Raw genomic sequence first — 24,695 nt, forward strand, 5'->3', positions numbered from 1 at the left:
GATAATCAATTCTTGTTTGAGATTTTTCATAAAATAAAAATGACCGTTCATTTTTTATATTATCGGACATTGCTGCCGGTGACGTTTCTGCATTAGCATTTATTTGAACGTTTTTGGACTCATCTGATTTTTGTTCAATTTTTACTTCGGATTCGATAGATGATTTAGTAGCTGCCTCTGACCATGCTTCTGAGTTAACTCGTTCCACTATTTTCGTATTCCTTAAATTATTTGAACAATTCTCATTTTTCGTTTTCATAAAATGATAATGTCTTTTCCAATACGAATTCTTGTTTTATTTTTTATACCAACAGAAATCGATGCATCTGCTGATGTTTCTGCATTCGTATTATGCTTATTAGTAATTTTCGGAGTATTCTTCAGATTATTCCAATTTTGTTGAGATTTTCAATTTGTAATTCTGCAGATGATTTAGAAGAACTACATTTTGTAAAGTAGATTGTACTTGTTTCATCGTCCAACAAAGATTTTCCTTGTGTCTTCACAGTTGTATTGATTTTGTGGCTATTCTTTAATTTTTATCTGAATAATTCTGTGTTCCTATTTGAAATAGCAGACAATTCAGAAGAAGATTCTGATGTTTTAAGATATTTGTATTCGTTATAGAAGAAATCTTTTCCGCTCTTTCTTTTTCTGTAATTTTTAAAAATATTATCTGATTTATTCTCACAGATGTTTTCGATATGTTAAAGATTACTTTTAGAGTCAGCAGACTGCACTGCGTCTGCAGTCTACTTTATACTAATATCAACATTTTCATTTCTCCCGTGAGCACCGTAAACACGCTCCGTCTCTGTCTGCACACCTGCGCGAGAATTCGTTAATGATATCAATTCCCATTAGGCTTGCTGCTGCTGATTATTATTATTATTAATTGTTTTCTCACTGCTACTTGTTTGTGACGTAGTACCGACTGTGGAACTGTCATAAATCAAGCTGCCTGTATAACAATTTTGCGATTTTTATCATTTGTATACTTTATTATTTTCTGCTTTTTATCTCTTTTTCTCTATTGTTCTTTGTTGATGTTATTTAATTATTTTGAATGCTTAATTAGGCCAGATATGTTTTTCCAGATTAACGTGATTGTCTTCAACTTGTTATGTGCTTTTTTCCTTGTCCAATTATTGATATTTATTTATCCATTGTATTATTTTGTTCTCTCGTTTTTTCGAGAATGAACGTCGAAGATTCAAATGATGCATTTGATCTATTATTTTTTTGCTGCTGATGCCTAATAAAATACAGATATTTATTCCAAGCTTCGTATTTCGTTGCGTCCGACGCGGATATCACGTGCATGTTGATTGAAAGTATGATGATTATATTGTTTATAGTCATCATGCTGACTGTGTTTTTCATGGTGATTATATGATCCTTATGATGTTCATTATGACTGCGATAATTATATTAGCCATGTTTACCACTTTTTTCATCTTTGCTGTATCGATCGTCGGACTTACTTTTGCTAGAAATAATTCGATTCTTTTTAATAGTATTAGTAGCAAATTTCTTTTCTTCTTCCAAATTATTGTAATTAATTTTGCTTTGCTTTAGATCTTTAATCAATTCGTCATTTTCCCGTTTTCTGATTATTACGTATTTTTTTATCATACAGTCATAGTAATTAATATCATATAATTTATGTCCCTTGCCGAAATTCTGGCATTAATACTTCAGCATCACAATCACCAAAATCGATTACTTCTATGGATATTTTATGTCGCGCGATATTAAGGTAACGTCCCTTCAGGTCCATGTGCTTTTTCCTGGCTTTCATGTAATCTTCTTCCTCTAAATCTTCTGACGGTGTGGTTCTGAATAAATCATATTCATGCTTATTCTTTACTGAAGTCGTCGCTTCTGCCGACGATGCAACATTGGTGGCAACTTCTTGACTTTCTTTTAAATCGTAATTCTTATTCTAATTTTCCATCAGCGTCTTTCCATTCGTTGAGTGCTTTGCTTCGGACGAAGTAATAGTATTAACAATGGAGTCTTGATGCTTATTAATATTCTAATGGATTTTCTGATTTCTCGAATGTGTTTTCGAGTGTGTAGTGATGAATGAACCAATCGGCAAATCGGCCGATGGATGACTTTTAATTTCACTGAAACCCATCTCAATCCCCGCTGACGTCGCATCATTATTATTACGGAGCGAGTCTCTTCTAGAACGTCATGGTCGTTCTCAGTTTTCGTTTTAACCGCGGCCGATACATCATCGACTGATGGCGACGCGGCCACGTTATTTGTATGCTTGCTTCCTTTTTCATCAGATATACTCAACGTCGAGAGTGACATCGCATTGTTGGCGGCAACACTCTGATCTCTCAAGTGATAACGCTCGATATCGATGTTCACGGGTTTTCCTGTGGGCGTGCCCGTAGAAATTTTCGTTATTAACATGTTCCCCGATTGTTTTTCCTCAACTTCTTCCTTCGTTTCTGCTGATTCTGCGGAATAGATAACGGGACGTTGAACTCCACCGCGGCTATGATATTTATTTTTGTTTCTGACATTTTCTTTGTGATGCGAATCAATCGATAAAACGTGTTCAACCAAAAGAACCCGCTAAATGGCGGTTCTTTGTGTTGTCGAAGGTGATAGTATCCGCTTCATTGTTAACTGAATGCCTCGATCTCGTCGTTCATGTTCTAACTTCGTTTTTCCATGCGTTTTTTTCATCACTCGAATCGTCGAGATTAAATTCGTAGATTTCTGTCGAAATATCTTGTCTCCGTTGATGCTCTTCTTTCTTGCGTATCTTTTCATTGTCTGTGCCTCCTCACGCTCGACTCCAAGAATGACGTTTTAAATATAAATCTATTCCAAAATCTCATCTGACGTCTGAAATTCCTGCGACGTTATGGAATCAAGCGCATGAGATCTAGATAAGTCCGAATGTGTCCATTTCACGTGTTCCCATTTTGATACACCGTTTTCCGTTTCCTCATTTTCTGTCGCATGGAAGCGCATATACGGCGTGTGTGCGTTCAAAGATACATGTCGCACTCTGGTACGCTCCGCATCTTCGTGGGATAACGATCTATGCGTGTGGTGCGATACCGTAGGTTTATGGAGCATTCCGTTTGCCCCGTAACTGCGCTTCTCTCCCGAGCTAATCTGCAGTTTGGGCGATAGATGCTTCTGATGTTGTAATTTATGTAATAACTTTACGTATGGATGCTCAGTATCCGCATTGCCAACCGTCGTAGAATCGGATAACGCATTAGATGTATGTTTTATCTCGTCATCTTTTGAATTAGCCGTTGCACGATGTGATAACAAGACCGTATCATCACGTAAATTATCAGTAATTCCGGCTTCATTTTCTGTTGATTTTGGATCATACGACTACGGATGAAAGGGGTGTTTAAAAATGGTGAATAACGATCCTGACAAAAGCCATTTGCCAAAATTGTCTATGTTGCGTTGCTTCGGCCGCTTTCGCTTTTGCTTGAGTTAGTATTTTACGAACAGCGGCTCGACCGTTTAAAACCTCGGCGACAGTTGCTTTTTCGGATTTTAATACATTGCTTGTGCTTGCCTCACTTAACTTAAGCACGAATATGCCTCTCATATGCGGGTTAACCTACAGAAATCCTGAACCGGATATCTTTAAATCTCTCTTGACGCAATCGTTGAGCTTTTCTGTTTCTTTATCGATGGATTTCGTTGTTTCCAAGCCAGCATTTTCACCCGTAAAAACTTTGATGTAACGTTTGAACAAATGACGTAACGTTTTTCTGAACCAATGTAATAATATTGCCAAGGAATTATTGGATAAAATTTTCATAAATTTTGATCCCTTAGAGAATAACGTATAAAAAGACTAATTTCAAAAAATTTTCTGCTTGGTTATTTTCATCAATGTTGTTCAGATTCTGCATATTTATAAATAAATAATTTTAGTTATTTAAAAAAATACATAAAATTTGTATTAAAAATTAATCTGATTTAAATGTAACCATGTTACGGGATTATTATCGCATGTAATATTTATATTTATCGTAATGTAATATTAATATGAATAATGTTACATATAATGTATTATTATTTTACTACACAAACAGGAAAATTGCACTGGAAATTTTATATTTAAAACATATGTGAGGTAAATGCTTCAAAATTTAACATAAACATACATATCTTTAAATTGCAATGTTTTATCACTCTTTTATCACTTTTTTGAAAATAATATTATGATTGGTTTTATATTATAACATGCTCACACAAAGAAATGCAGATTTTGATATTATTCATATGGATATTATTTCTCAATTATGACGTTTCGTTGCAACATCGTTTAATCTAACATTCTGTTATTATGGATTTTGATATTTTAATTTAGACATACCTTATGGTTCAAAAAGTTTTTTAAATTAAAAAAATTTTTTTAATTTAAAAAATTTTTTAAATATTCTCTCCAATCTTTCTCATTGGATGTTTCGTCCGATGATTCTTTTCTTACAAGATTCAAGTGATTACTCTCATCGTTTATGATGTAATTCATCCGCACTTTTGTCATTTGGCACCTCATAATGCGGGTTAGATGAAATAAAACTCCAACACAATAGAAACAATAAGATCACTGAAGTCTTCATCATTTCGTTCTTCATTTCTCGAGGAAAATTTGAAAATTACTGTCTGTTGCTGTTAATCGATGGATTTTATACTCTTTGTAGCAATTATGAAAACATTCCGTTTGCAAATGTGATAGGCGATACACGTTTAATTGTCGTTTTAAAGCATTACGTACGATTTCTTTCATTATATTTAAATATCTGGAAAATAATTTATTTGATATTCTGAGATTTATCTTTTTTGGAGTTTTTGAATGTGTCAAAAAGCGGAATATTGCCTTGAAGCGTTACTCGTTATATATATTTAAAATTCACAAGCGCACATATTTAAACATAATTTTATGAGTACGGAGAGTTGTACGTAAAAGCAGCGCAAACTCGCAATATAACGTAAACTTTAATTGAGTACACTCATCCAAGATGATGAAACTTACGCAGCAATTTGCCTGACAAGATTTTGATATAGCGGTGAATTTAACGAAAATTTTAATTCTGTTTTTCAATGAACGGTTGAAATAATACGTCATAACTCTCTTTTATTTTTAGCAACAAAGGCATCCACCTCTTGTACTCGGTTGGATGTTTCTAGTATTGCCGTTCCTACCTGCGTCCAATCTTTTCGTTACCGTGGGCTTTGTCGTGGCCGAACGAGTTTTGTATACGCCGAGGTAATTTTATCAAAATGTTGCAAATTATTACGCAATCACAGTTATCGTTACGATAGGCGATATGATGTCTTGATGTAATTTTGCAGTGTCGGATGGATCATTCTGATCGTTTACGGCATGCAGGTGAGCTGGGCTGCTGTATCGCGACGAAGAAGCTGGATCACTACAGGCGTAGTTCTTCTACTCGTTTTAGGCTGTTTCCGAACAGTTCTTCGGAATAACGATTGGACATCTAGAGAAACTTTAATCAAGTACGTGATAAGAAACCATTTTACGTGTCACGCGTGTTTTATCAACTTAAATCATTCGAGAAGAGAAACTTCCTTGCACCGATCAATAATAACATTACGAAGTATATATATTTAAATTTAAATAAAGTCTTTGCACTAATGGCAAACATAAATAATCGTTACTACGTGCACGCAATCGCAAATCTAACCCTCGTAATTGCGACAAAAATGATTTTGTCACGCGAAGATGTCGTAGACATTTATGGCGAGTGCCTCGTTCTCTGACTTAAACAAGGAGATTGGCGCGGTGCCAGCACTGTATACACTCGCGAACTCGGTGCAGGCGTTAGAGACGCCGATTGGCTGTGTACGGGGTCGCAAAACATAACTAACATAGATACGGGATGACGAGGGTGGTGGGGTCGTGTCGAGGTCGAAAGGATGGTCTCGTCTGACCTCAAATCGCCTTGTTTCAGAGCGGGGTTGCGGTCTCTGCCCTACAATGCCAAGATGCATTACAACTTTGCCAACTTCCTCAAAGATACGTCGCAGCCAAAGCTTGCGGTCCACCATTACGAGCTGGCTCTCTGGTAAGTGCGTTTCTCTTTCTCGTGTCGTCAAAATGTTGTCATTAATGATATGCAAAATTTTAAGGCATATTTTAGAACAAAAGTGACGTTTATTAACTTGCGTACAAACTATGGTATCTAGTTACATGGAAGCAGAGGGATATATTCTGTATGCATGTGCAGACATCGTAAAGTTCAGTTTTATCCTATTATTTCCAAATCATAGAATAAACGTGTATTAATTCCTTTTTACATGGATGATCAATATTTTTGTTCCAAAATGCACAATTTCTCAGTTATTAACACATTTTGTGAAAATATCTTAAAAGCGTTTTAATTGCTTTTTATACTATATTTTATATTTTATATTTTTTATATATGAATAACAAAGACTTTACTTGCTGTTTGCGCATTTTTAAGCCTCAACTTCAATGAATGCTTTTTATATCTGGTTTGTGAATGAGCGTAGTCGGCTTCTTTTTTTCATATGGCTTCAACATTACACACAAAATTGATTAAATCTCACTGCCGTTGGCTTATCGTTTTCTGATAAATATTTTTGCTGCGACAACCATCTATAAAATAACTGAATTACCTGTGTATGAAAGTTTACATTGAAACATGTGATGGTAGATAATCTGCCCGATATGAGTACACAACTGGTGAAAAGATAGTGTTAGAATTCCGATATCAATATAATTTAAGCAATAAAATCCGTCACTTCATAAATCATCATAAATCTCATTTGATTCAATATTGCAATGTGCGTGTGCTATATTCTTTCGTTTTAATTCTATTTCTATTGAAAACGGGGAAGATAACGTAAACAACTTAACTGAGCTATATCTGTTTTAAATTTGTCAGATTTCGAAAACGTCAACCGAAATTAATATGCTCCACCATACAACATTTATAGCAACGCACTAATCCGCAGAGTCTAATTAAATAACTCGAGCACGTCAGCGCCATGAATCCGACAAGTTGTATTTTATACGACCAGTTGCACCGTTATTGTATATCTTCTCAACATAGAGTGAAAATTAAAAGCACTTTTAGGGATTAAAAATATTATTGATATACACATGATGTAATAGGTATATGTATATACAAAATATTTTGAATATTGGCAGTAACTTACAATTTACTCTTTACGCTTTATTTAAATAAATGTAACGGCGAGTTTTGCTGTTAAAAAATAATAGTACTAAAAACAAATAGGTTACAATATTGCGAGAAAACTCTTCGTGTAATTTACTGTAAAACAAATATTCTGATTGCACAAATACGGTTTACTCAAATAAACAAAATTATCTAGAAAGTGGTGTTCGAGCATTTGCATTCGAGTCAAACTTATCTGAGTGTGATAGTTGTTTAAACAGCGGATCAGATAATCGTCAACTCGCGGTGTTATTGCTTCGTATGTGGTTAATGCGCGGAGTCATACATACGTTTCCGACAGCTTCTCGCATCGACGAATTAGTAAACGACCATCTGTACAAACTGCACATTTGCATGATTCTAACATGTGCTTGTCATGATATATTCTAAAAAAGTGTAACTACAACATATCTGTGCGATGAGATACTTGGTCAATAAAATTACATTTTTCTGGTATTGAATAATCGATGATCGAATATTCGCTATTGCGAATAATCGCTTTACAAGGATTTATCACTGCCAATATAAATTTTGTAAAAAATTTCTCGCTTATTTTATTTTGCGCTTACGTATCATTTTTTTTAAAACTTACGAATCAGCAGAGATCAAACATGAATTCATGAATATGAATGTGTTGCTTTGTGAAAGAATGTATCGTCACAGTATACACATATCTGTGTCCAGCGCGGATTTATAACTTTTATAGAGAATATCACAACGAAGGGGGGGAAAAGTAATTAAAAAGATTTTTATTTATAAATTTCAGCATTACTGAGGAATTTTAATCAACTTTCGGCTTCGTATCTTCTGTAACTTTTTAGTAATTCTTTCATCTTCGAGATACAGGCGACGGTAAATTAATGCATAAAGTCGCCGTCGGTACAATATAATTGCAAATCCATGATTTGCATTTTTTTAACCAACTTGCCAAATACTTGTTTGCTGCCTTAGTTTTTCATAGACTAACATTATCACAGAAATCTTTCAAAATAATTACATCATTTTATATAATTATCTCTTTTTCTCAAATGCCTTTTATATCATCACAATCTGCCTTTCACTTATTTAATCTGCATTCATGCAAAGTATAGCACACGGAATATTATAAGAGGATAGTCGGTGCAATGCAATCTTATTACCACATGCAGGCTCTTCTGTCTGCTATTTCAACCACTATAGGCGACCCTTTTTCCCGTCGTGTTTTCCCTCGCACAGCGCGAGCCAGGGTCCGCAGCAAACCGACAAAAGTGCATTAATTAGCCGCAGCTCGACTGCGCTCGAGATGAAGTGGTAACCAGTCGTTCGTGTTTTCTGTTTCGTTCTCTCCCTGTTTCGTCTTTCTCTTTTTCTCTATCTTTCGCCTTCATCTCTTTTTGGTCTATGTTCCTTTAATTCCTCTCTGCGCGTTTTTGCTCCTACGTGTACTTCGCAAATTTCGTTATCCCGCCTGGCACGACGAGAGTCATCGTGGCATAAAAAATAATCTGTCGGAAAAATAAACGCGTTTCTCGCTGCAAACTTGTGCGGCGCGTATTTTCGTGATGCGTCACGCGATTCATCATCCGGCAATCATCTGCGGCGAACCGATAAATCGAACCGTTGCTCTTTGTACATGTTGCGTACGCGCGAGCGTTAACGTGTCGCGATGCATTTTGCGACATCGCGCTCGGATTGTGTTTCATCGTAATATCGGATTATTTGTCTACGCGAACGCAATCAATCCGGTAAACATATCGAGGAAATGGCGATGCGGTATGGCGGGGAAAAAAAACTATAGATAGATGAGGAGAGAAGAGAACGGAGAGAGAATTGGTCGGCATGGCAGCAGCTGTAGTTGCTGCGGCTGCAGTTGGATGAAAATTGCATTTCGACAGTGCACCCGCGCTCGTCCAGTTCCCTCACTTGTAGATCTCATTTCCTACGTTGGGCTCTCTAACCATCCCACGCAGGTCACATTTCCCTCTTGCTCACTCTATCCCTCTTGCTCTCCGCCTCCCCTTTTCCGCCACTTTTCGTTACCATCACCGCACAGCGTCCTGCGAACCGATCAGTATTTGCTCCGAAAAATCGAACCTTCAACTAACTGGCAATTTCCGCCGCTTGTTTCGTGCGCCAAATCGTCGCGTCATTCGCTATTCTAGCCGACGCATAACGTAACTCTGGGTAGATTGGCAAAGGGCTGTTCTCCTCCCTCTCATTCAACATTTGCTATGTGCTCGAAGCGAACGTTTCACAGTCACATAATAAACGATTCCGTAAAATTCCGATCAGTGGCACGATTTTCCTCCCGTGCGTCGCGCATTTCTATTATCCCGCTGCGTCTCGTTCCGTTCATCGTCCGCAACATTCCGCTCTAAGTTTTGATCCTCGCGCGACGAATTAGTTTTCGATCTGTCGTACGAAATTTCCCCGAGGAGAGCCACGACGAAGTTTCTCCTCCCTTCGGAATATCGCGCCGAGTAAGTAATTTAAAGTAGCCCGAGATTGACCTGGTCCGCGCACGAGTAATAATTGAGCGTCACCGGAAGAACGTAGAGTTCTCCCGGGGTGTTCGCTCGGGAAGGCAGCAGCCTTCCGCTTTCCTCTCTCTCTCTCTCTCTCTCTCTCTCTCTCTCTCTCTCTCTTTCTCTCTCTGTGTAGCGCTTATTGCATTCGTGGAAAGAATGGCGCGAGGTGTCCTGAGAATTGTGAGCGAAGGATAAAGAGGAAGGCGGAATAAGATGAAAAGGAGAGGCAAGCATACTCGGTCGATGGAACGTCGCGGAATCGAGGTAAGACGCGACTTTTCTGTTTGCTTTTCATTCGCCGAGAAAAGCGGACCGTATCGTCGAAACGCATTCCTGCGCTCTCTTTTATTCGTCTCTCCCTTCTCTCGATACGTTACTTTAGTCGTGTTACTCCCCCATCCATCGACCCGCCCGCTCGCACTCTTGGTCGACAGCCATGAGATGTCAGAGTTTCATGATATACTTTCTTCATGTCGACGGGCTATCCTCTTACTGCGTCTAAACTTCTCGTGTCTTTCTACGCGCGTATAAAGAAAGCAAAGTCGTTCTTTCATTTCTTAATCTTTTAATTAAAATGTCTTGCTTTATTAATGGTATGAATATAATGAGAAAGATATTATCTTACGTAAATAATAAGAGTGAATCAATTATATGAGCAAACTTGCTTTTTTAATTATTCCTTTCCATGTTTAATAAAGTTTATTGCATTACATAAAAATTTAAAACTTAACCAAACAAAGCGGGTACTTCCGACGGTGTAGTGTCTGTAAAAGTGCGCGCGTTTCAAGAATTTTCAGTTGTATCACTACTTTATGATTTGTGACAAAATCAACGTCGTGATTTGTATTACTAACAGGTGATACATTGTCGCTGGCCCATAGATATCAGCTATGAGATATATAAACCATCAGAATTTTACACGAACTTTATACAGTCTTAAATTTACGATAATGCATTATTTGATTGCAATTTTACGACGCCGCGCTTTTACTATTATTCAGCCCGGGGCATAAAACCACGCTCTCGGTGTGCACAGGTTCTATACCTCGCAGTAAATCAAGTGCGAAGGAAATCCCTTGAATACGCTGATCCGCAATAAAAATTCTCGAGACAATCGCTCGTAGGAGGGACCGTTCAGAAACGAGTCGTGCGGCTATACGACGGCGCTTTGCCTGAATAACGACAGACTAACAATTTACTCGGTATTATTCCCCAAGTGCATTTTGCAAGCATCATCCGCAATATAAAACCATTCAACTAATACAAATAGCTTCTTTACGCTCGGCTTATCTTCTCATCTCGGAAGGAGAGTCTTTGCACCGACATTTAATCGCTTTACATCGATCTTTCACAACGCCGACTCATTTTAAAAATGTAAATGGAAGATCAAAATAATTAAAAAGTTTATTGTGTATATTCATCGCGCAGTACTCTTATTAGTTGAAAAAGTAAAAAGCCGGAACCTTCTCGCGCTTGCAGTGCAAAAATAATGAAATAAAACTACCGTAACTCAGTTTGTATAAGACGCGGTTGCGTAAGGCTGCAGCTATATGAAAAAGTTTGCATCGTTGTTTAGTAGCGTTTGCTGTATCCTAAATATTGCAATTTTAATAATGCGCTACGGTAAGCTAAGCTTGTACGTACTTATAACACTCACTTCGAGTAATTATTTGCAAGCTTGTTAAAGCACAGCGATGCTTTTGGTCCTTGACTGAATATCGTTATTATCGAGAATATAATGAATAGAATATTGGGAATATAATTAATATTGTGAAATTTTATATCATTTCTCGTTGTATATTATACATATTATCCCGTGAAACTTAGCACAGGCTATCGGATCGATCGAAACGCGCAGAACCAACATGAAACGTGCATGCGTAGATACAATGGACACACGGTGTAGAGGATACTGTAGAAAGGGAAGGTACAGTGGAAGCCGTGCGGCCAATTTATCCACCGACGTTTCCGACGTGTGAGCAATGCGAGCCTATAGTTTGCGCATCGATTCTTCGTAGCGCAACGAAGCAATGCTCTGTCATTGTTTCTCGTTCATAATGATATATTTATGGGAGGGCAATGTCCCAACGGAATTAATTCTGACCGTATTTGTGCTAGTAAATCATATTCAAGTTTCTCGTGAAAAAAGACTGTAGTTAGCAAATACGCAAATATAAAATTGGACGAGAAATTCCTGAATTAAAATATTAAAATTATATGTAAATACGTATATATATTTATGGTGCCACTGTAGGCATAGATCAAAGTAATAAGAAAATTTTGTGAAATTTTTATTTATTAACTTGATTAAAGTAGAATTATTAAAGATAAATTTAACATCAATAAATTAACGAAGCGCGTTTTTATTTGTAATATTGTATAACAAGATTAAGGTGCATGCATTTCCATCCAACATTTTTATCTTTCCCTCTTTTAATCTTCAAATGTCTAGCATGGTCGCTGTCTTAACTTTACGATGCTCTGCCGCCATAAAACTGGTCTCCCGAAAATTACGACGGAGAATCTTATAAGAACCAAACTGTCTTATAATAACCGTTTTTCTTTCATGGTAAAGATCAACGATAAGTTACGCAATGCTTCTGCCAAGCACGATATTCGAATCTAAACATAATTTAAGATCTCGATACCAAAATCGCAGTTTTTATTTTTGTTTTCTGGTTAAGAATGTCATCGCAAATTAAAGCTTGTTTATTGTAGATAAAAGAACGTCGTTTCCTTTTTGTCGACTTTTTTATTCAGCAGTTTATTTGTGCAATTAGTCTGTTTCAACGGGTATGAATTAATGTCGGAAACACATCTTCAACTTTGGATTAGATATAATAACTTTTCCAAGTAGAATGTAGAAGTGGACATAATTCACCGAAAATAGGATTAATATTTATATTGTATCCAGTTTTTCTATTTTTGAAAAAAGTTTTCAAATTAAAACAGTTTCTGCTTTTGACAGCTATCTTTATTAGCAGATAATTCAATTTTCAATTTATATTAAAGGAAAATCTGGTAATACATCCTGTTTTCGAGGACATTTAACACATATGGTGCTTCTTTATCGATAATATAAGTTTTAATAGCGGATAACTTTCGATGTATACTTGATGTATTATTGAATGTTAGATGTGGATGCAATACAGTTTCTACGCTTGATAATTTCAACTTTTGGGTGTCAAATGATACTGCATGGAAAAGAAGTCGGCGAGAAAGGATCTATCTGGGGAGCATAGTCTACCACACTTTATCTCCTTCTTATAAATGAAACAGGTTATTTATTATCCAATAAAGAGACACTCTTGGCACGCGGCACCCCCGCTGGGTACTTTACGGGGGTGGCAACCCCTGACGTGTAAATATCGAGGTTTCTCTGCGTCCCTCTCCAGAGACCACTGTGCGACGTTTTATCTTTTACACGAGTTTTCGACAGCACATATTCTGCTCGTCGCTTGAGAGAATCTAGGACCGGCAGAAAGGCAAAAGGTCCTGTGCGACCAGTATTCAACACGTGTGATTAATTATTTCAATACCGTGATCTTGCGATTCTACTTCACGTATGTGCAATAATTAGTAATTAATATGTCCATGTCAAATATTCATATATTAAGCTAATCGTTTGGGGAAATAGTAATACATTTTATAATATATTTTTATATCGAGAAATAAAACAGTTTGTCAAAATATTTAATGTAAAACATAGCTGTTCTAGCGTAAAATATTTTACACTTTTATGAAAAGTGAAATTAAATTAAAATTGAAGTATTAATTAATTAGTTAATTTTGAAAAATTAAAATTTTATATTATCAAAATTGGTATAATAATTTTACATTTATTTATTTTTGATAATTCATTCACACACACGGTATTATATCGAACAACTTATGTGTAAAGCATATAATGGCATTCTATTAAATTTCCGTTTCTTAAGTTGTGCACTGTTGAACCGTATCTTCCGGATGGATTACCAGCCAGGAGCGTGTGCTTTTGTGCGCGCCAGCACGAATGAAAAATTGTTGCGCGGCTAGTCCATTCGACAAAGTGGCCTTCATTAAAACTTTGTAAAGCTTTATGGAACCAACTAGCCCGAGGTTGTTTTATACGCGGTAGTGAGCATGTTGCGTTGTGACTCAGGAACTAGGCGACCCGATATGGCCTACGTAAATTACGAGATGTGAAAATCTGGAATAATCAAATGCTTTGCCTGCCGAGCAAAGACGCGACAATTTAATCACGTATGCTTCAGCGTAAAAAGACGCTTCAGCGAGTCGCCATGCGAAATACTTTCTCCTCAATTTTCTACAAGACGCGATTTTCCAGGTGCACTTCCGGTAGCGTGCAGCCGCGTCCGCGCACACACGCAAGAACTTTTAACGAAGTTTGCGAAACAGCTGATTGATTTTCGCTTAACTCGATCTCGAGTTATCCTCGAAAGCGTGCGACGCATCTAGAACATCGTCTCAGAGATTGACCGGAAAATGCACGATGGTAGTCTCCTTATCTTCAAAGATAACTGAGATTTTAAAATCAAAATATAATTATGTATGAAATGTAAATAAAATATAGCTAATTTAATAATTTACATCACTGGAATATAAAATTATTCGCAGAAATAAAGTTTTTGAGATGACACATTTCAAATAGAATGCGATAAGAAAGTAATTAATTCCAGGAAATCGGAGTATTTTTACAAAATTTGAAATTTAAAAGAAAGTTATCGAGCGTGAACAGCAATTTTCTTTCAAGGGAGAATAATTGCTGCGACGCTCCGCATCCGTGTCATTCGGGACTTCCGCCTGAAGGACATGCAGATCATCTGCAGAAGCGGTTTCTTCGTCACGGACACTTCGCCCTTTTCGTTCCTTAATTGATCCTATTAAAAAACCTTTCAAACAACTCAGATTTCCCGTACCGACACTTCTTTTCGCAGCGAATGCTCACCTCAACTAAACGGCAACTTCCGTCAGTTTCTCACAAAAGAATTCTCGTCGCATTCGACAGGACAATGCTCTCCTCGAGCCGTGCCGAGTTCTAACAACTTCTGAATCCGTCGCGATCCTCGACCGAATTTTCCTTCGAGGAAGGCACGCAAGCTCCCTCCTACTCGGATAGACTTTCTCATCGTTCTTCGTTGCCTTGTATTTTCACTCCCACGCACACTCTCAGCATTTTCACGGATTGTGACTTATCCTCGGCGGAAGCAACGCATACCTTCCACGCAATCCTCTTTTCTGGAGGCAGAGAAGCCAAGGTACAAGGCATGTCTGCATCTTAAGACGGCAAAAAGGAATTCCGAAGAATTTGATAACTACTTATAGCCGAGATCGCGTCGCAGCTTGCGACGAAAAATTTGCGTTTCACCGTAAGCGCTGCATCTGGATGCAAAATTTTTAGAAATGGCAAAAAGCAATTCCATATTGAATTTATCTTATAATACTTTATAGAACATTATTCCATCAGAGATAGCTATACCGCCGTTATCCGGATGCACATATGGAAATGGAATTTCGCGAAAAGTAATACAAATTGTATGTATTGAACGTTTATATAGTTATCTGCTTTTTCATGCTATTACAGCGTTGTATTTTTCCTTTCTTATCCGCTTTCCTCATTCCGCTATGTAACTCTTATACGAATCCCATTTTCGTATGTTTCTTCGCCCTTGACGATCCCTTATTGAACTCTTGGAAGCAACCCCTACTGCGTCGCTATACTGCTACGAAATAACCAACTTCGAATCCCGCTGTTAGATATCTTGCTCTTCTAATATTTTCCGATATCAGCTGCGTGTTGACGTTGAGCCAAGGTCGCGCGCAGTATGTATTATATCCAATTTCTTTATCTCCGATTCGACTTGTTTCGCTTAATGTCTCGTCGTTGGAATATCTTGAGCACTGTTCGATCGTGGTATATGTTTACATATGCAGGATATTTCGAAATCGGAGATATATACGTTTTAACGGATATTGGAAATCAATCTCAGAACAAATATCCATATATTTAAACGTACTGGCACTCTTCTATAGAAATGACGTTTTAATTCTTTCTTTCTAGTTTTAAATAATTGAAAGTAATAAAAAAAAATACAATAAATTTGTACGAACTGTATTGCGATATGTATAAATGAATAAGAAATATAAATATTAGTGTCCGCTGAAAACTAGAATGTTGATTATCCACTGAAGAGTACAGAGTAAACGTTTTGAAAACGCATTCGATCGCTATTCGTAGTCGGAAATACTATTCCGTTAGAATGACGCACGCCATCAAAGGCTAATGGATTCGGCCCGAGGTAATTCCGATCCATTATCTCGCTTGTAGAGCCTTCATTCGCTCGGTCTGTTCAAACCGTCCTTTTGTTTCTTTTCGCGTCCTGTTGAGCCGAACTCACTCTTCTTTTCTCCCATTCTTTCTCCTTGATTCCCCAATTGTCTGCGATCTATAATTCATTTAAGTAATTTCGCACCAGTTCGTATGGCTGCCGCAAAAGTTTGGTAATGTTTAAAATCGTGGAATAACATTATTGTTCATTATTTTTATTATACTAAAATATAACATTGCGCAGGCTACACGCGCAATAATTAATTTTTTAATGTCATCTGATTAACATTTGGGACCATTTCTTCGTTGAAAATATAAGATTTCAATGCATCATAGAAGAAAAGGTAAATTTTAAATTGCAGATCTATCAATTTTTATAGTATAAGATTACAGTGTCTAATAATGAATAAAATGTATATTTTAACATTCTAGGTCATTTCTAAAATTCTAAGCATTTTTTTCTAAAGAATGCCAATTATTTTTGTAATCGCAATACGAAAATATACACTCAGTGAGGAAATAAATACTGAAAAGATAATTTTGTTTGTTTCAGGCTTTGGCCAGGATACGCCAGTGCACACAATAATCTTGGAACTCTCACGATAGACGATCAAGCGGAATATCATTTTCTAGCAGCCATTAATGCTCAACCAGGTCACGTAAATGCTCATTATAATCTCGGACGATTGTACAGGTCAGTGAATGAATAAACATCTCTCCAAGCATGAGCGCACCATAACGTTTCAAATTGTCAATTACTAATGCAATTAATCTATCGGTTTATCCGTCAGTGCTACGCATTAAATTGCGTTATATCGGTTGATTATTAAGAAACTATTACTGTATCGTGTCCACGTGATAAAAATATCTCTCCATCTCCTGATTCATCATTTTATCAACCATGTTATCGACCCGAGCGCAAGCCGTGTTTCCGACGGTAAATTTAGCATGGGCTGTAATTCCGGTGGCATGGTTAAAATTAAAGTTTAATTAACGCCTTCCTACTTGATAAATTAAAGTTTAATTAAGGATAGAAGTGGTACACACACGGCCAGTCGATGCATAAATGCAACAATTTTCCGCTCATCGTGCGTAAATTGTGAAAAACAAGTGTCCTCATTTATTAATTCTTCTCTTTTTCCTGAGAATTTTTATTTGAAGTCTGCGATTTTTGATGAAACATTTACGAAATGATTAATTAGATTTTTAAAATTTTTTCTGTAGCTACATATAAACTATATACAGGGTGTCTGGCAATAATCGCCCCACCGGTCATATACAGGTAGAGGAGGTCAAATCGAGTAGAAAAGTCCTTTACCATTTTTTTATTTTTGTAATAAGTACTAAGTAATTAACGAAAAAAGATTGGTGAATCCGTGCAAGTAAAGCGCGCGCAGCGAGAAGGACATCCCACTGCTATGCGATCACTAGGCGCGCGATGAAGCGTTGGGAGGAGCGCTCTACAAATGACAATGGCAACATACGAGCGGCGCGTAACGCTAGATCCTTGTGTCCTAGTGATCGCGTAGCAGTGGGACGTCCTTCTCACCGCGCGCGCTTTACTCGCGCGGATTCGCCGATCTTTTTTCGTTAATTACTCAGTACTTATTATGAAAATTAAAAAATGGTAAAGGACTTTTCTACTCGATTTGACCTCCTCTACCTGTATATGACCGGTGGGGCGATTATTGCCAGACACCCTGTATATCGTAGCAATATGTAAGTAATGAAACTCTTTTATTCTCGTTTTCTTGTCAATAATATCGTGGATAATGTTGCCAAAATAGATTTGTTTCCTCTCTAATGTCTAATCTAATAATCGATCGTGTCAGCTACTTAATTGCTATCTGAATGCAATGGCATGTTTCGCATCGATTTTATAATCATAATGGCACATTATCGGTAATATTTGTGCAACATTATTGTTATATAGCCCCAAACAACAGCACATTTTAACTCAATGCACTTTCGATGTAATTTTCGTTTAATATAACGTGGCGTATTTTCTATATGATATATTTGTAGGATCGACGTAGCGTTTGGACATTGAATAATAAATTATTCAATGGCTCAAATACGTGATGGAAAGTAATGTTGCATGTATATAAGTGTCATGCATGAGAAACCCGTGCACATACGATGTATAACAAGGTGCTTCTCTTTGAAATAGAGTGACAGCACTTGCGCGTAGATCACGAAGCGCGCTTTTGTTTCTGTTTACAGAGATGCAAGTCGCGAATACATTATTCATATTATCGTTATAAGAAGATGCAGAGAGATACGTGAAAATTTGCTCTTGTATGTATAATATATATGGAGTTCCTGTCAATTTATTGGTTTTTATTTTTAAAATATTAATTCTTTTGATATAAAGAATGTGTATATGTACGTTCAAAAAAATGCTGACTGTGGCCGCAGGATGTATAAATATACCGTGTGAAAATCGTTTGTTGCGGCAGCGGGACATATATACGCATCCGAATCAATGAACTCGACGCGCCAGCCAGTAGCGACTGTATCGTGTTCTTCAAAAAAATTAATTTTTTTTTGCAATTAATCGGCGACATCTCGCAAGTCAATCATAATTATCGGCTGACTGTTAAATGCAATGATATTTCGCGCATGATAGACGATCAATATAGACGGTTCCAGGCTTATCAAAAGTGTTAGCCTTAAATCTTTACTTTAATTTGTTGTGACGTTTCTGTGCGAAGATATTGGAAATTGTGTTGATAACATCCCGCAATGATCATATCCCGAGTTACGGCATCTCGATGTAGGCCGACGTAGACAATCACGTTCCTTCGCTTAAGGCCGTCGAGACAGTCACGTGCCTGAAGGTCACGAGACAGCTATGTGCTTCACGCGACCCGTTACTACTGTGATCAGCTGTTTGCAGTAGCGTAGTTATGTAACAGTACACGCACTACACGTACGCGCGCACACATGCACGTTATTCGTAAATCGGTACGTGCGCACTGGATTTTTAAAACGCTATAACCCGATGAAAAATTGATGTAGCGACATGCGCCAAAAACGGATATTTTATGCTTTGTGTTCTGCAAATGCTTCTTTTCAGTGCATATGCTCTTGTCATGACATGTATATACATGTGTATTGTACATTAGTTTAAAATATAGAAGAGAGTCATATCTGACAATTAAACAATTTTTATTCAATCGTAAATAATATTCATATTTATCTCACAGTGGTCGCGCGCGCGAATTATTCATTTTATGTAAAAGAATAACAAATTTCATGACTTACTGGCCGCATAGCAAAAGTGCAAAAATATGACTAAACTTAATGACGAACTCTGAAACAACACGGTAATTTCCTTCTTTTAATACTTGCTCTCTACTCGCATTCTGAAAGGTGCAGCCTTTTAATTTTTATCTACCTGTGTTGCTAAACAGAGTTTATGTGATATATACAGAGCAATGATTTTCAACTATTTTTGTACGCGTAAAAAAATTTTTTTTTAAATATAAGAAGCAGGTACTAAGTAAATATATATATATATATATATATATATATATATATATATAAAATAATTAATTATTTAGTTCGAAAATATATGCTTGTTACATTTTCTTTTCGAAAGGTTTAATTTTTTATTTCAAAATATTTGCATGTTATGTATCAAAAATCTCTCGCGGTTCAAAGTTGAATCGCTATGCAGAGAAAATCACAATACTGTAAAATATGTGAAGTAAATTTTGTGCGAAAAAAAACTTATAAAATATGTTTACTTGATTCGAGATATAGTCTGATGTATAGACGACTACCGCGCGTCTATATAAATGCTTTGTTGGCATTTCTTCTTTCGAACACATGGAAATGACGATAGAACGATATTGTAAAAAGCATCGTCCGAGCTGCGGGCGTAAACAGTAAAAACGGCATTGTCGATCGGTATTATTGGCACCGTCATTCTCTGACAATTACCGAGTCTTTTGTCGGGCGCAAAGTCGATTACATCGAAAGCGCACGACTATAATTCAACCGGACGCGTTCGCGAAATTGCCGTTCAATTTGCACAGGAACGCCGAATTTACGCGGTAACTTGCCCGTCGTTCTCTTCAATGTCGGGCCTTTATCAGCCTATCGACCTACTTTGAAATATGTAGCATTTTCGTCGCATTTATTTTCACAATAGGACAAGCCAGGCAAGACATAAATTGTCAGGATATTATTTTAGCGAAATGCATTAGCGCGCAAGCGGTATTGAATGATAAAATAATATTGCTTGAGCGATATGCATTGAATTTATAATCGACGTTAATTAGCATTGAGTTGCTCATTATGGATAAGAATAATAAATGACAATCTTCCAATTACGTTGCTTCATCCAATGATTTGATTAATATTCTATTAAAGTTTTTTAATTGCTGCAATTTTTATTTATCTAAAATACGTTACAAATTGCGAATATGCATTATAAACGTTTAAATATAACGATATTTATCTTATGATCTTTGCAAAAAATTACAAATATTAGTTACTTGTAGAAAAAGTCAAGTTGATTAAATATGAAATCATATTTAATTGAAAGTTGCTCGTATTGTTGCGCTATTTCGCAAAGGCTTCTTTAAAACCTTCGTAATAACATTTGCAAAAATTTTGTGTGTAGGAGGACAAATCGAACTGAGCAATGCATTGAGATGCTGAGAAGATGCGTGTCTCTGGATCCCGCGTTCGCACCGGCGTTCAGAGTTTTAGCGAAGATTGCAACCGGTCCTGCAACAGGCGAGCTTCTGAGGCATGTAATTCACCTTCAACCGCGAAATCCAGATGCAGTCGCCGAGTACGCTTACTGGTTGTACAAGAACGGTAAGTTACTAAACAAAATAAGCTCAGAGTAGCGCGCGGAAGAAGTTCTTTGAAGTCCTTAATAGGAAAAGCGATGCTTGTCAGCGAAAGTAGAACAATCTCGCCGTTGCAACTATCGCGGTTGCAACGGTCACAACTTGAAATTTACCATTGCGACACACTTGTTTCATCTCTTTCAGGCAAATGGCTGCCCTCGCTTCAGTACTATTTCAAAGCCATGAAGATTTTCCCGTCGCACAAGCCGTCGCTCATCGGTACACTCAGGATTCTGAGGTTGCGAGGTCAGTCATCCAGGGTGCATCAGCTCATCATCCGGTGAGTATTCGTGATCTTTGTACGTGTGTGCGTCGCTGAACACATCTAGTTACATTACCGCTAAAGCGGCGAAAGTCTCCGAAGGAATAGAAAAATCTGTTTCGCGAAGTTATACTACGTGAATGGCATTACGTGTCGGTTTCTAAATATATCTAATCGCTTTAGGAAGGTAAGCGGAAAGTACACACCGAGTATTCCGCAGGATTACTCAAGATAGTATCAGATTTACATTCCGGAGAATATCACAACAGCTTCGTGTACGCGCGACGTAATGTCCAATCCGTAATTTTCCCGGCGCCAGCGCGAGATCGTATACAAACACGAGGCTCTTCCGCGTGTTACGAATTCCGTGCATGCGACGAAGCGTGGCTTAGTCGCACGGAAATCCTTTCAATTTCAGATGGGCTTTACAGCGTTGCGCGAATCGAGCGGCGGGCTTATTCGCGCGGCAAGTACTCGGTACGTTAGCGCACACGTCGATTCGCAATCAGCGAACGAATTCAATTTTTTCCGCCGAGCTCTCCGGACTCGATCTTCGTTCCGCGCGGATTGATTAAAAATTCCACGCGATTTTCGTACACTTCGCGTCAAACATACTGAAGAATATAAAAAAATAAAAAAAATAAAAAAAGAGGGAGGGAAGGGAGAAGAAAAAACAGATTCTCTGTACTGTCTCGCGAGTTGATGCGATCGTTCTGTCTCACTGCCGGATCCGCCATCGGCCGTTTATGTACGTGCCGCGCATCTACGTACACACGTAGATTATACGATAACGGGTGCGCAAGCGGCGGGTCCCCGTGTTTTCGCTTCGACCGCCGCCGCTCCGCCACCCATTTTTCCACCCTCGCACTGTAATCCTCCCGCGCGTCCCGTTGTGTGTGCAAATAGCGCCTATAAAACACGCACGGTAAATTTGCCAGCGACGATTCGCGCTGTTTTTGCAGCCAGCACGCTCTTTGTCCCTCTCTTTCTCTCTCCTTCTCACTCTTTCTCGATGAGCTTGCCAGCAACGAAGAGCCGCGGCGGATGCTGGCGAATCGTCGTCCGAGCGTATACGAGTTTTGCAGAGGCAGAGATAGGCACGTAGGCGTGGCCCGGGGGATGTAGGAGCAACGGGGCGAAAGGGGGTTAAATTTTGGAGAAACAACGCCCGGAGAGGCGCCGGCGGACAGGCGGCCGAGCGGCGAACCATTCTCTCTCTTTCTCTTCGCTCTCGCTCTTTCCTTCTCTGTGTTGCTACCACACACGAAATTTCAATATGCATCGTTTGACAGATGTGGCGCATCGCCCGGATTTTAAATGCAAATATAAATCTCGCAGTCCACGTAACGGATTGGTGGTGCGAAGGGCGTAGAACATATAGCTGTGTGCAGTTACTGAAGGAAAAAAATAGTTTTTTTTAATGTCCAAACTATCATTTTATCCGTTTGAAATGGATGCACAATAACACAAGTGACTGTTGTTACGACTGTTTTACTTTGATTGAGCACAATCGATTAAATATTTTGAACATAGACTTGTGAATATTGAAACGTAATATGCAATATAAATAACATTCAATATAATTTATGCAGATGGGAAGATATAGAATGTTTAATCAACATCCTTACAGTTTTCTTTTTCAAGCATTTAGAGCGCGTGAAGTTAAATATATTGCGCTCACGTATCTATAGCTTTGTTCACAGATGCATATACATAACTATCATAAATTTATAACATTTTATCGCAGCACTTCGATCAGTTCACTGTGTGCGTACTCACTGCACGCGTTCGTGTTTAACTTACTATTCGCAATATGAATCATTCGTCGGGAGAAGCGCGGAATTCCCGTTTGATATTCAACAGTCCATTCTATGTAACCAAACGTACAAATCGTGTGTTTGCAGAAGAATTATATCATTCAGAATATTCTTGTTCCTCAATGAACGTTATGGGACAAAGTTTGAAAGGCATTGTACAATCCGACGCTTGCAAACAGTACACACACACACACACACACACACACACACACACACACACACACACACACACACACACACACACACACACACAGTAGTGACCTTGTTTAATTATATTATTTCGAGCCGCGCGTCATCAATGTGACGGGCATTCCGCGAACTTTCCGTAGCTCGAGAGTGCTTCACGTTTCATTTATTTAAAGCCAAGCAGGCTTCCGCTATTTCCAGTTTCCACTCGGTTCGCGATGGTCGGATTAATTTCTCATAAATCGCCCGCGGTTTTCGTTGATTGGGTCACGGTTTCATTTGTGCCTCGCTCCAGGACACACCGTTTCCGATCTGAAGTAATTAAGTGTCGCGATCGGCACGTAGCTCGATATCGAATATCACGTCCGCTTTTATACGTACAATATGATATTGACACTGTCGAGGAAACGATGGACTGGAAGTGTGACATATTACGATATCATTTTGGAAAAGTTGCTCTTTCTGAAATAGCGTAGAAGCAAGGACACTATTGTAACTTTTATTGCGTACTTTATATAGGTACTCTGGAACATTTTTTTAAACGTACTCAGACATGTAGCAAAAATATATAAACGTTAAATAAAATTGTGAGGTACCGGATTGTTTAGCTAGCGTGTGTTTTATTCAATTGTATAGAGAATAATATTTTCTTTCTTTTTTAATAAAATATTAGTCACTATAGGCATGGAGCTTTCCTGTGAGATATCTTTATATTTACATTATTGTGGAAATTATATAGAACAGAAGATATAAATAAACGTGTATGTAATGTTCATAGAACTTATGGCAGCACTGAGGTTGGAAAGTGCTTTCGTATATTTCATGAAATATGCTGCACTACGTTCACTGAATTATCGAGACGCGAACTATAGTTCTTCCGAAGATAAGATAATTTTTGCTTCGTAGTTTTCAAAGGCAATTTTCTCAGTCATTGACGAAGTTCTTTCCACTACATTGTCGCTAACAATGGAACTATGCTCCGTAGGATGTTCATACTTGGGATGAAAATTGCAGACAATATAAGAGATAAGTCTGAGTGTCTGTTTTATATTTTTCAAGTCACATTTGTATACTCGTGAAAGATATATATATTTAAGTACAACAAAAATATATATTAAATTATTATTGGAGTAATATAATTATAAATTATATTAATAAATTCACAATGCATTGCGTTAATCCATTATGAGATAAACATGATTTTATTTGCACGCAAAAATCGTTCTGTCGGCAATGGCTAATAAATAAATATATAATAACGAATATATTGAACGCCTCGATATTTATTAATTATTTGCTTTAAGTGCAGTCAATAGGTTTTTATAGTCGAATTAACAGCGATGAATTCAATTAAAGCTGTGTCTGTTATTCAACAACAGAATATTCAAGTATAACCCTGGCTGGTAGTGCTACTGATTATCGTCATGGTTTAGAAACATTGCGGCTCGTTTTCTCTGTGAATGTGCTAAAACGTTTGATCATTGCACGTGAAATC

General features: G+C 37.6%; 1 protein-coding gene across 2 annotated transcripts in view; it reads left to right on the forward strand.

The window, feature by feature from the left end:
• LOC105670039 (protein O-mannosyl-transferase TMTC1-like) overlaps window positions 1-24,695 on the forward strand; it is a 141,471-nt gene that overhangs the window by 109,162 nt on the left and 7,614 nt on the right. For both annotated transcript variants that reach the window (XM_067359564.1, XM_012363334.2), the window contains 6 exons: window positions 5,154-5,275; window positions 5,362-5,526; window positions 5,982-6,095; window positions 16,621-16,761; window positions 20,701-20,900; window positions 21,080-21,215. In XM_067359564.1, coding sequence (XP_067215665.1) covers window positions 5,154-5,275; window positions 5,362-5,526; window positions 5,982-6,095; window positions 16,621-16,761; window positions 20,701-20,900; window positions 21,080-21,215 — 878 coding nt within the window. The remainder of the gene's footprint in view (window positions 1-5,153; window positions 5,276-5,361; window positions 5,527-5,981; window positions 6,096-16,620; window positions 16,762-20,700; window positions 20,901-21,079; window positions 21,216-24,695) is intronic.

The sequence above is a fragment of the Linepithema humile genome, chromosome 7 (assembly GCF_040581485.1).
Source record: "Linepithema humile isolate Giens D197 chromosome 7, Lhum_UNIL_v1.0, whole genome shotgun sequence".
NCBI classification, from domain to species: domain Eukaryota; kingdom Metazoa; phylum Arthropoda; class Insecta; order Hymenoptera; family Formicidae; genus Linepithema; species Linepithema humile.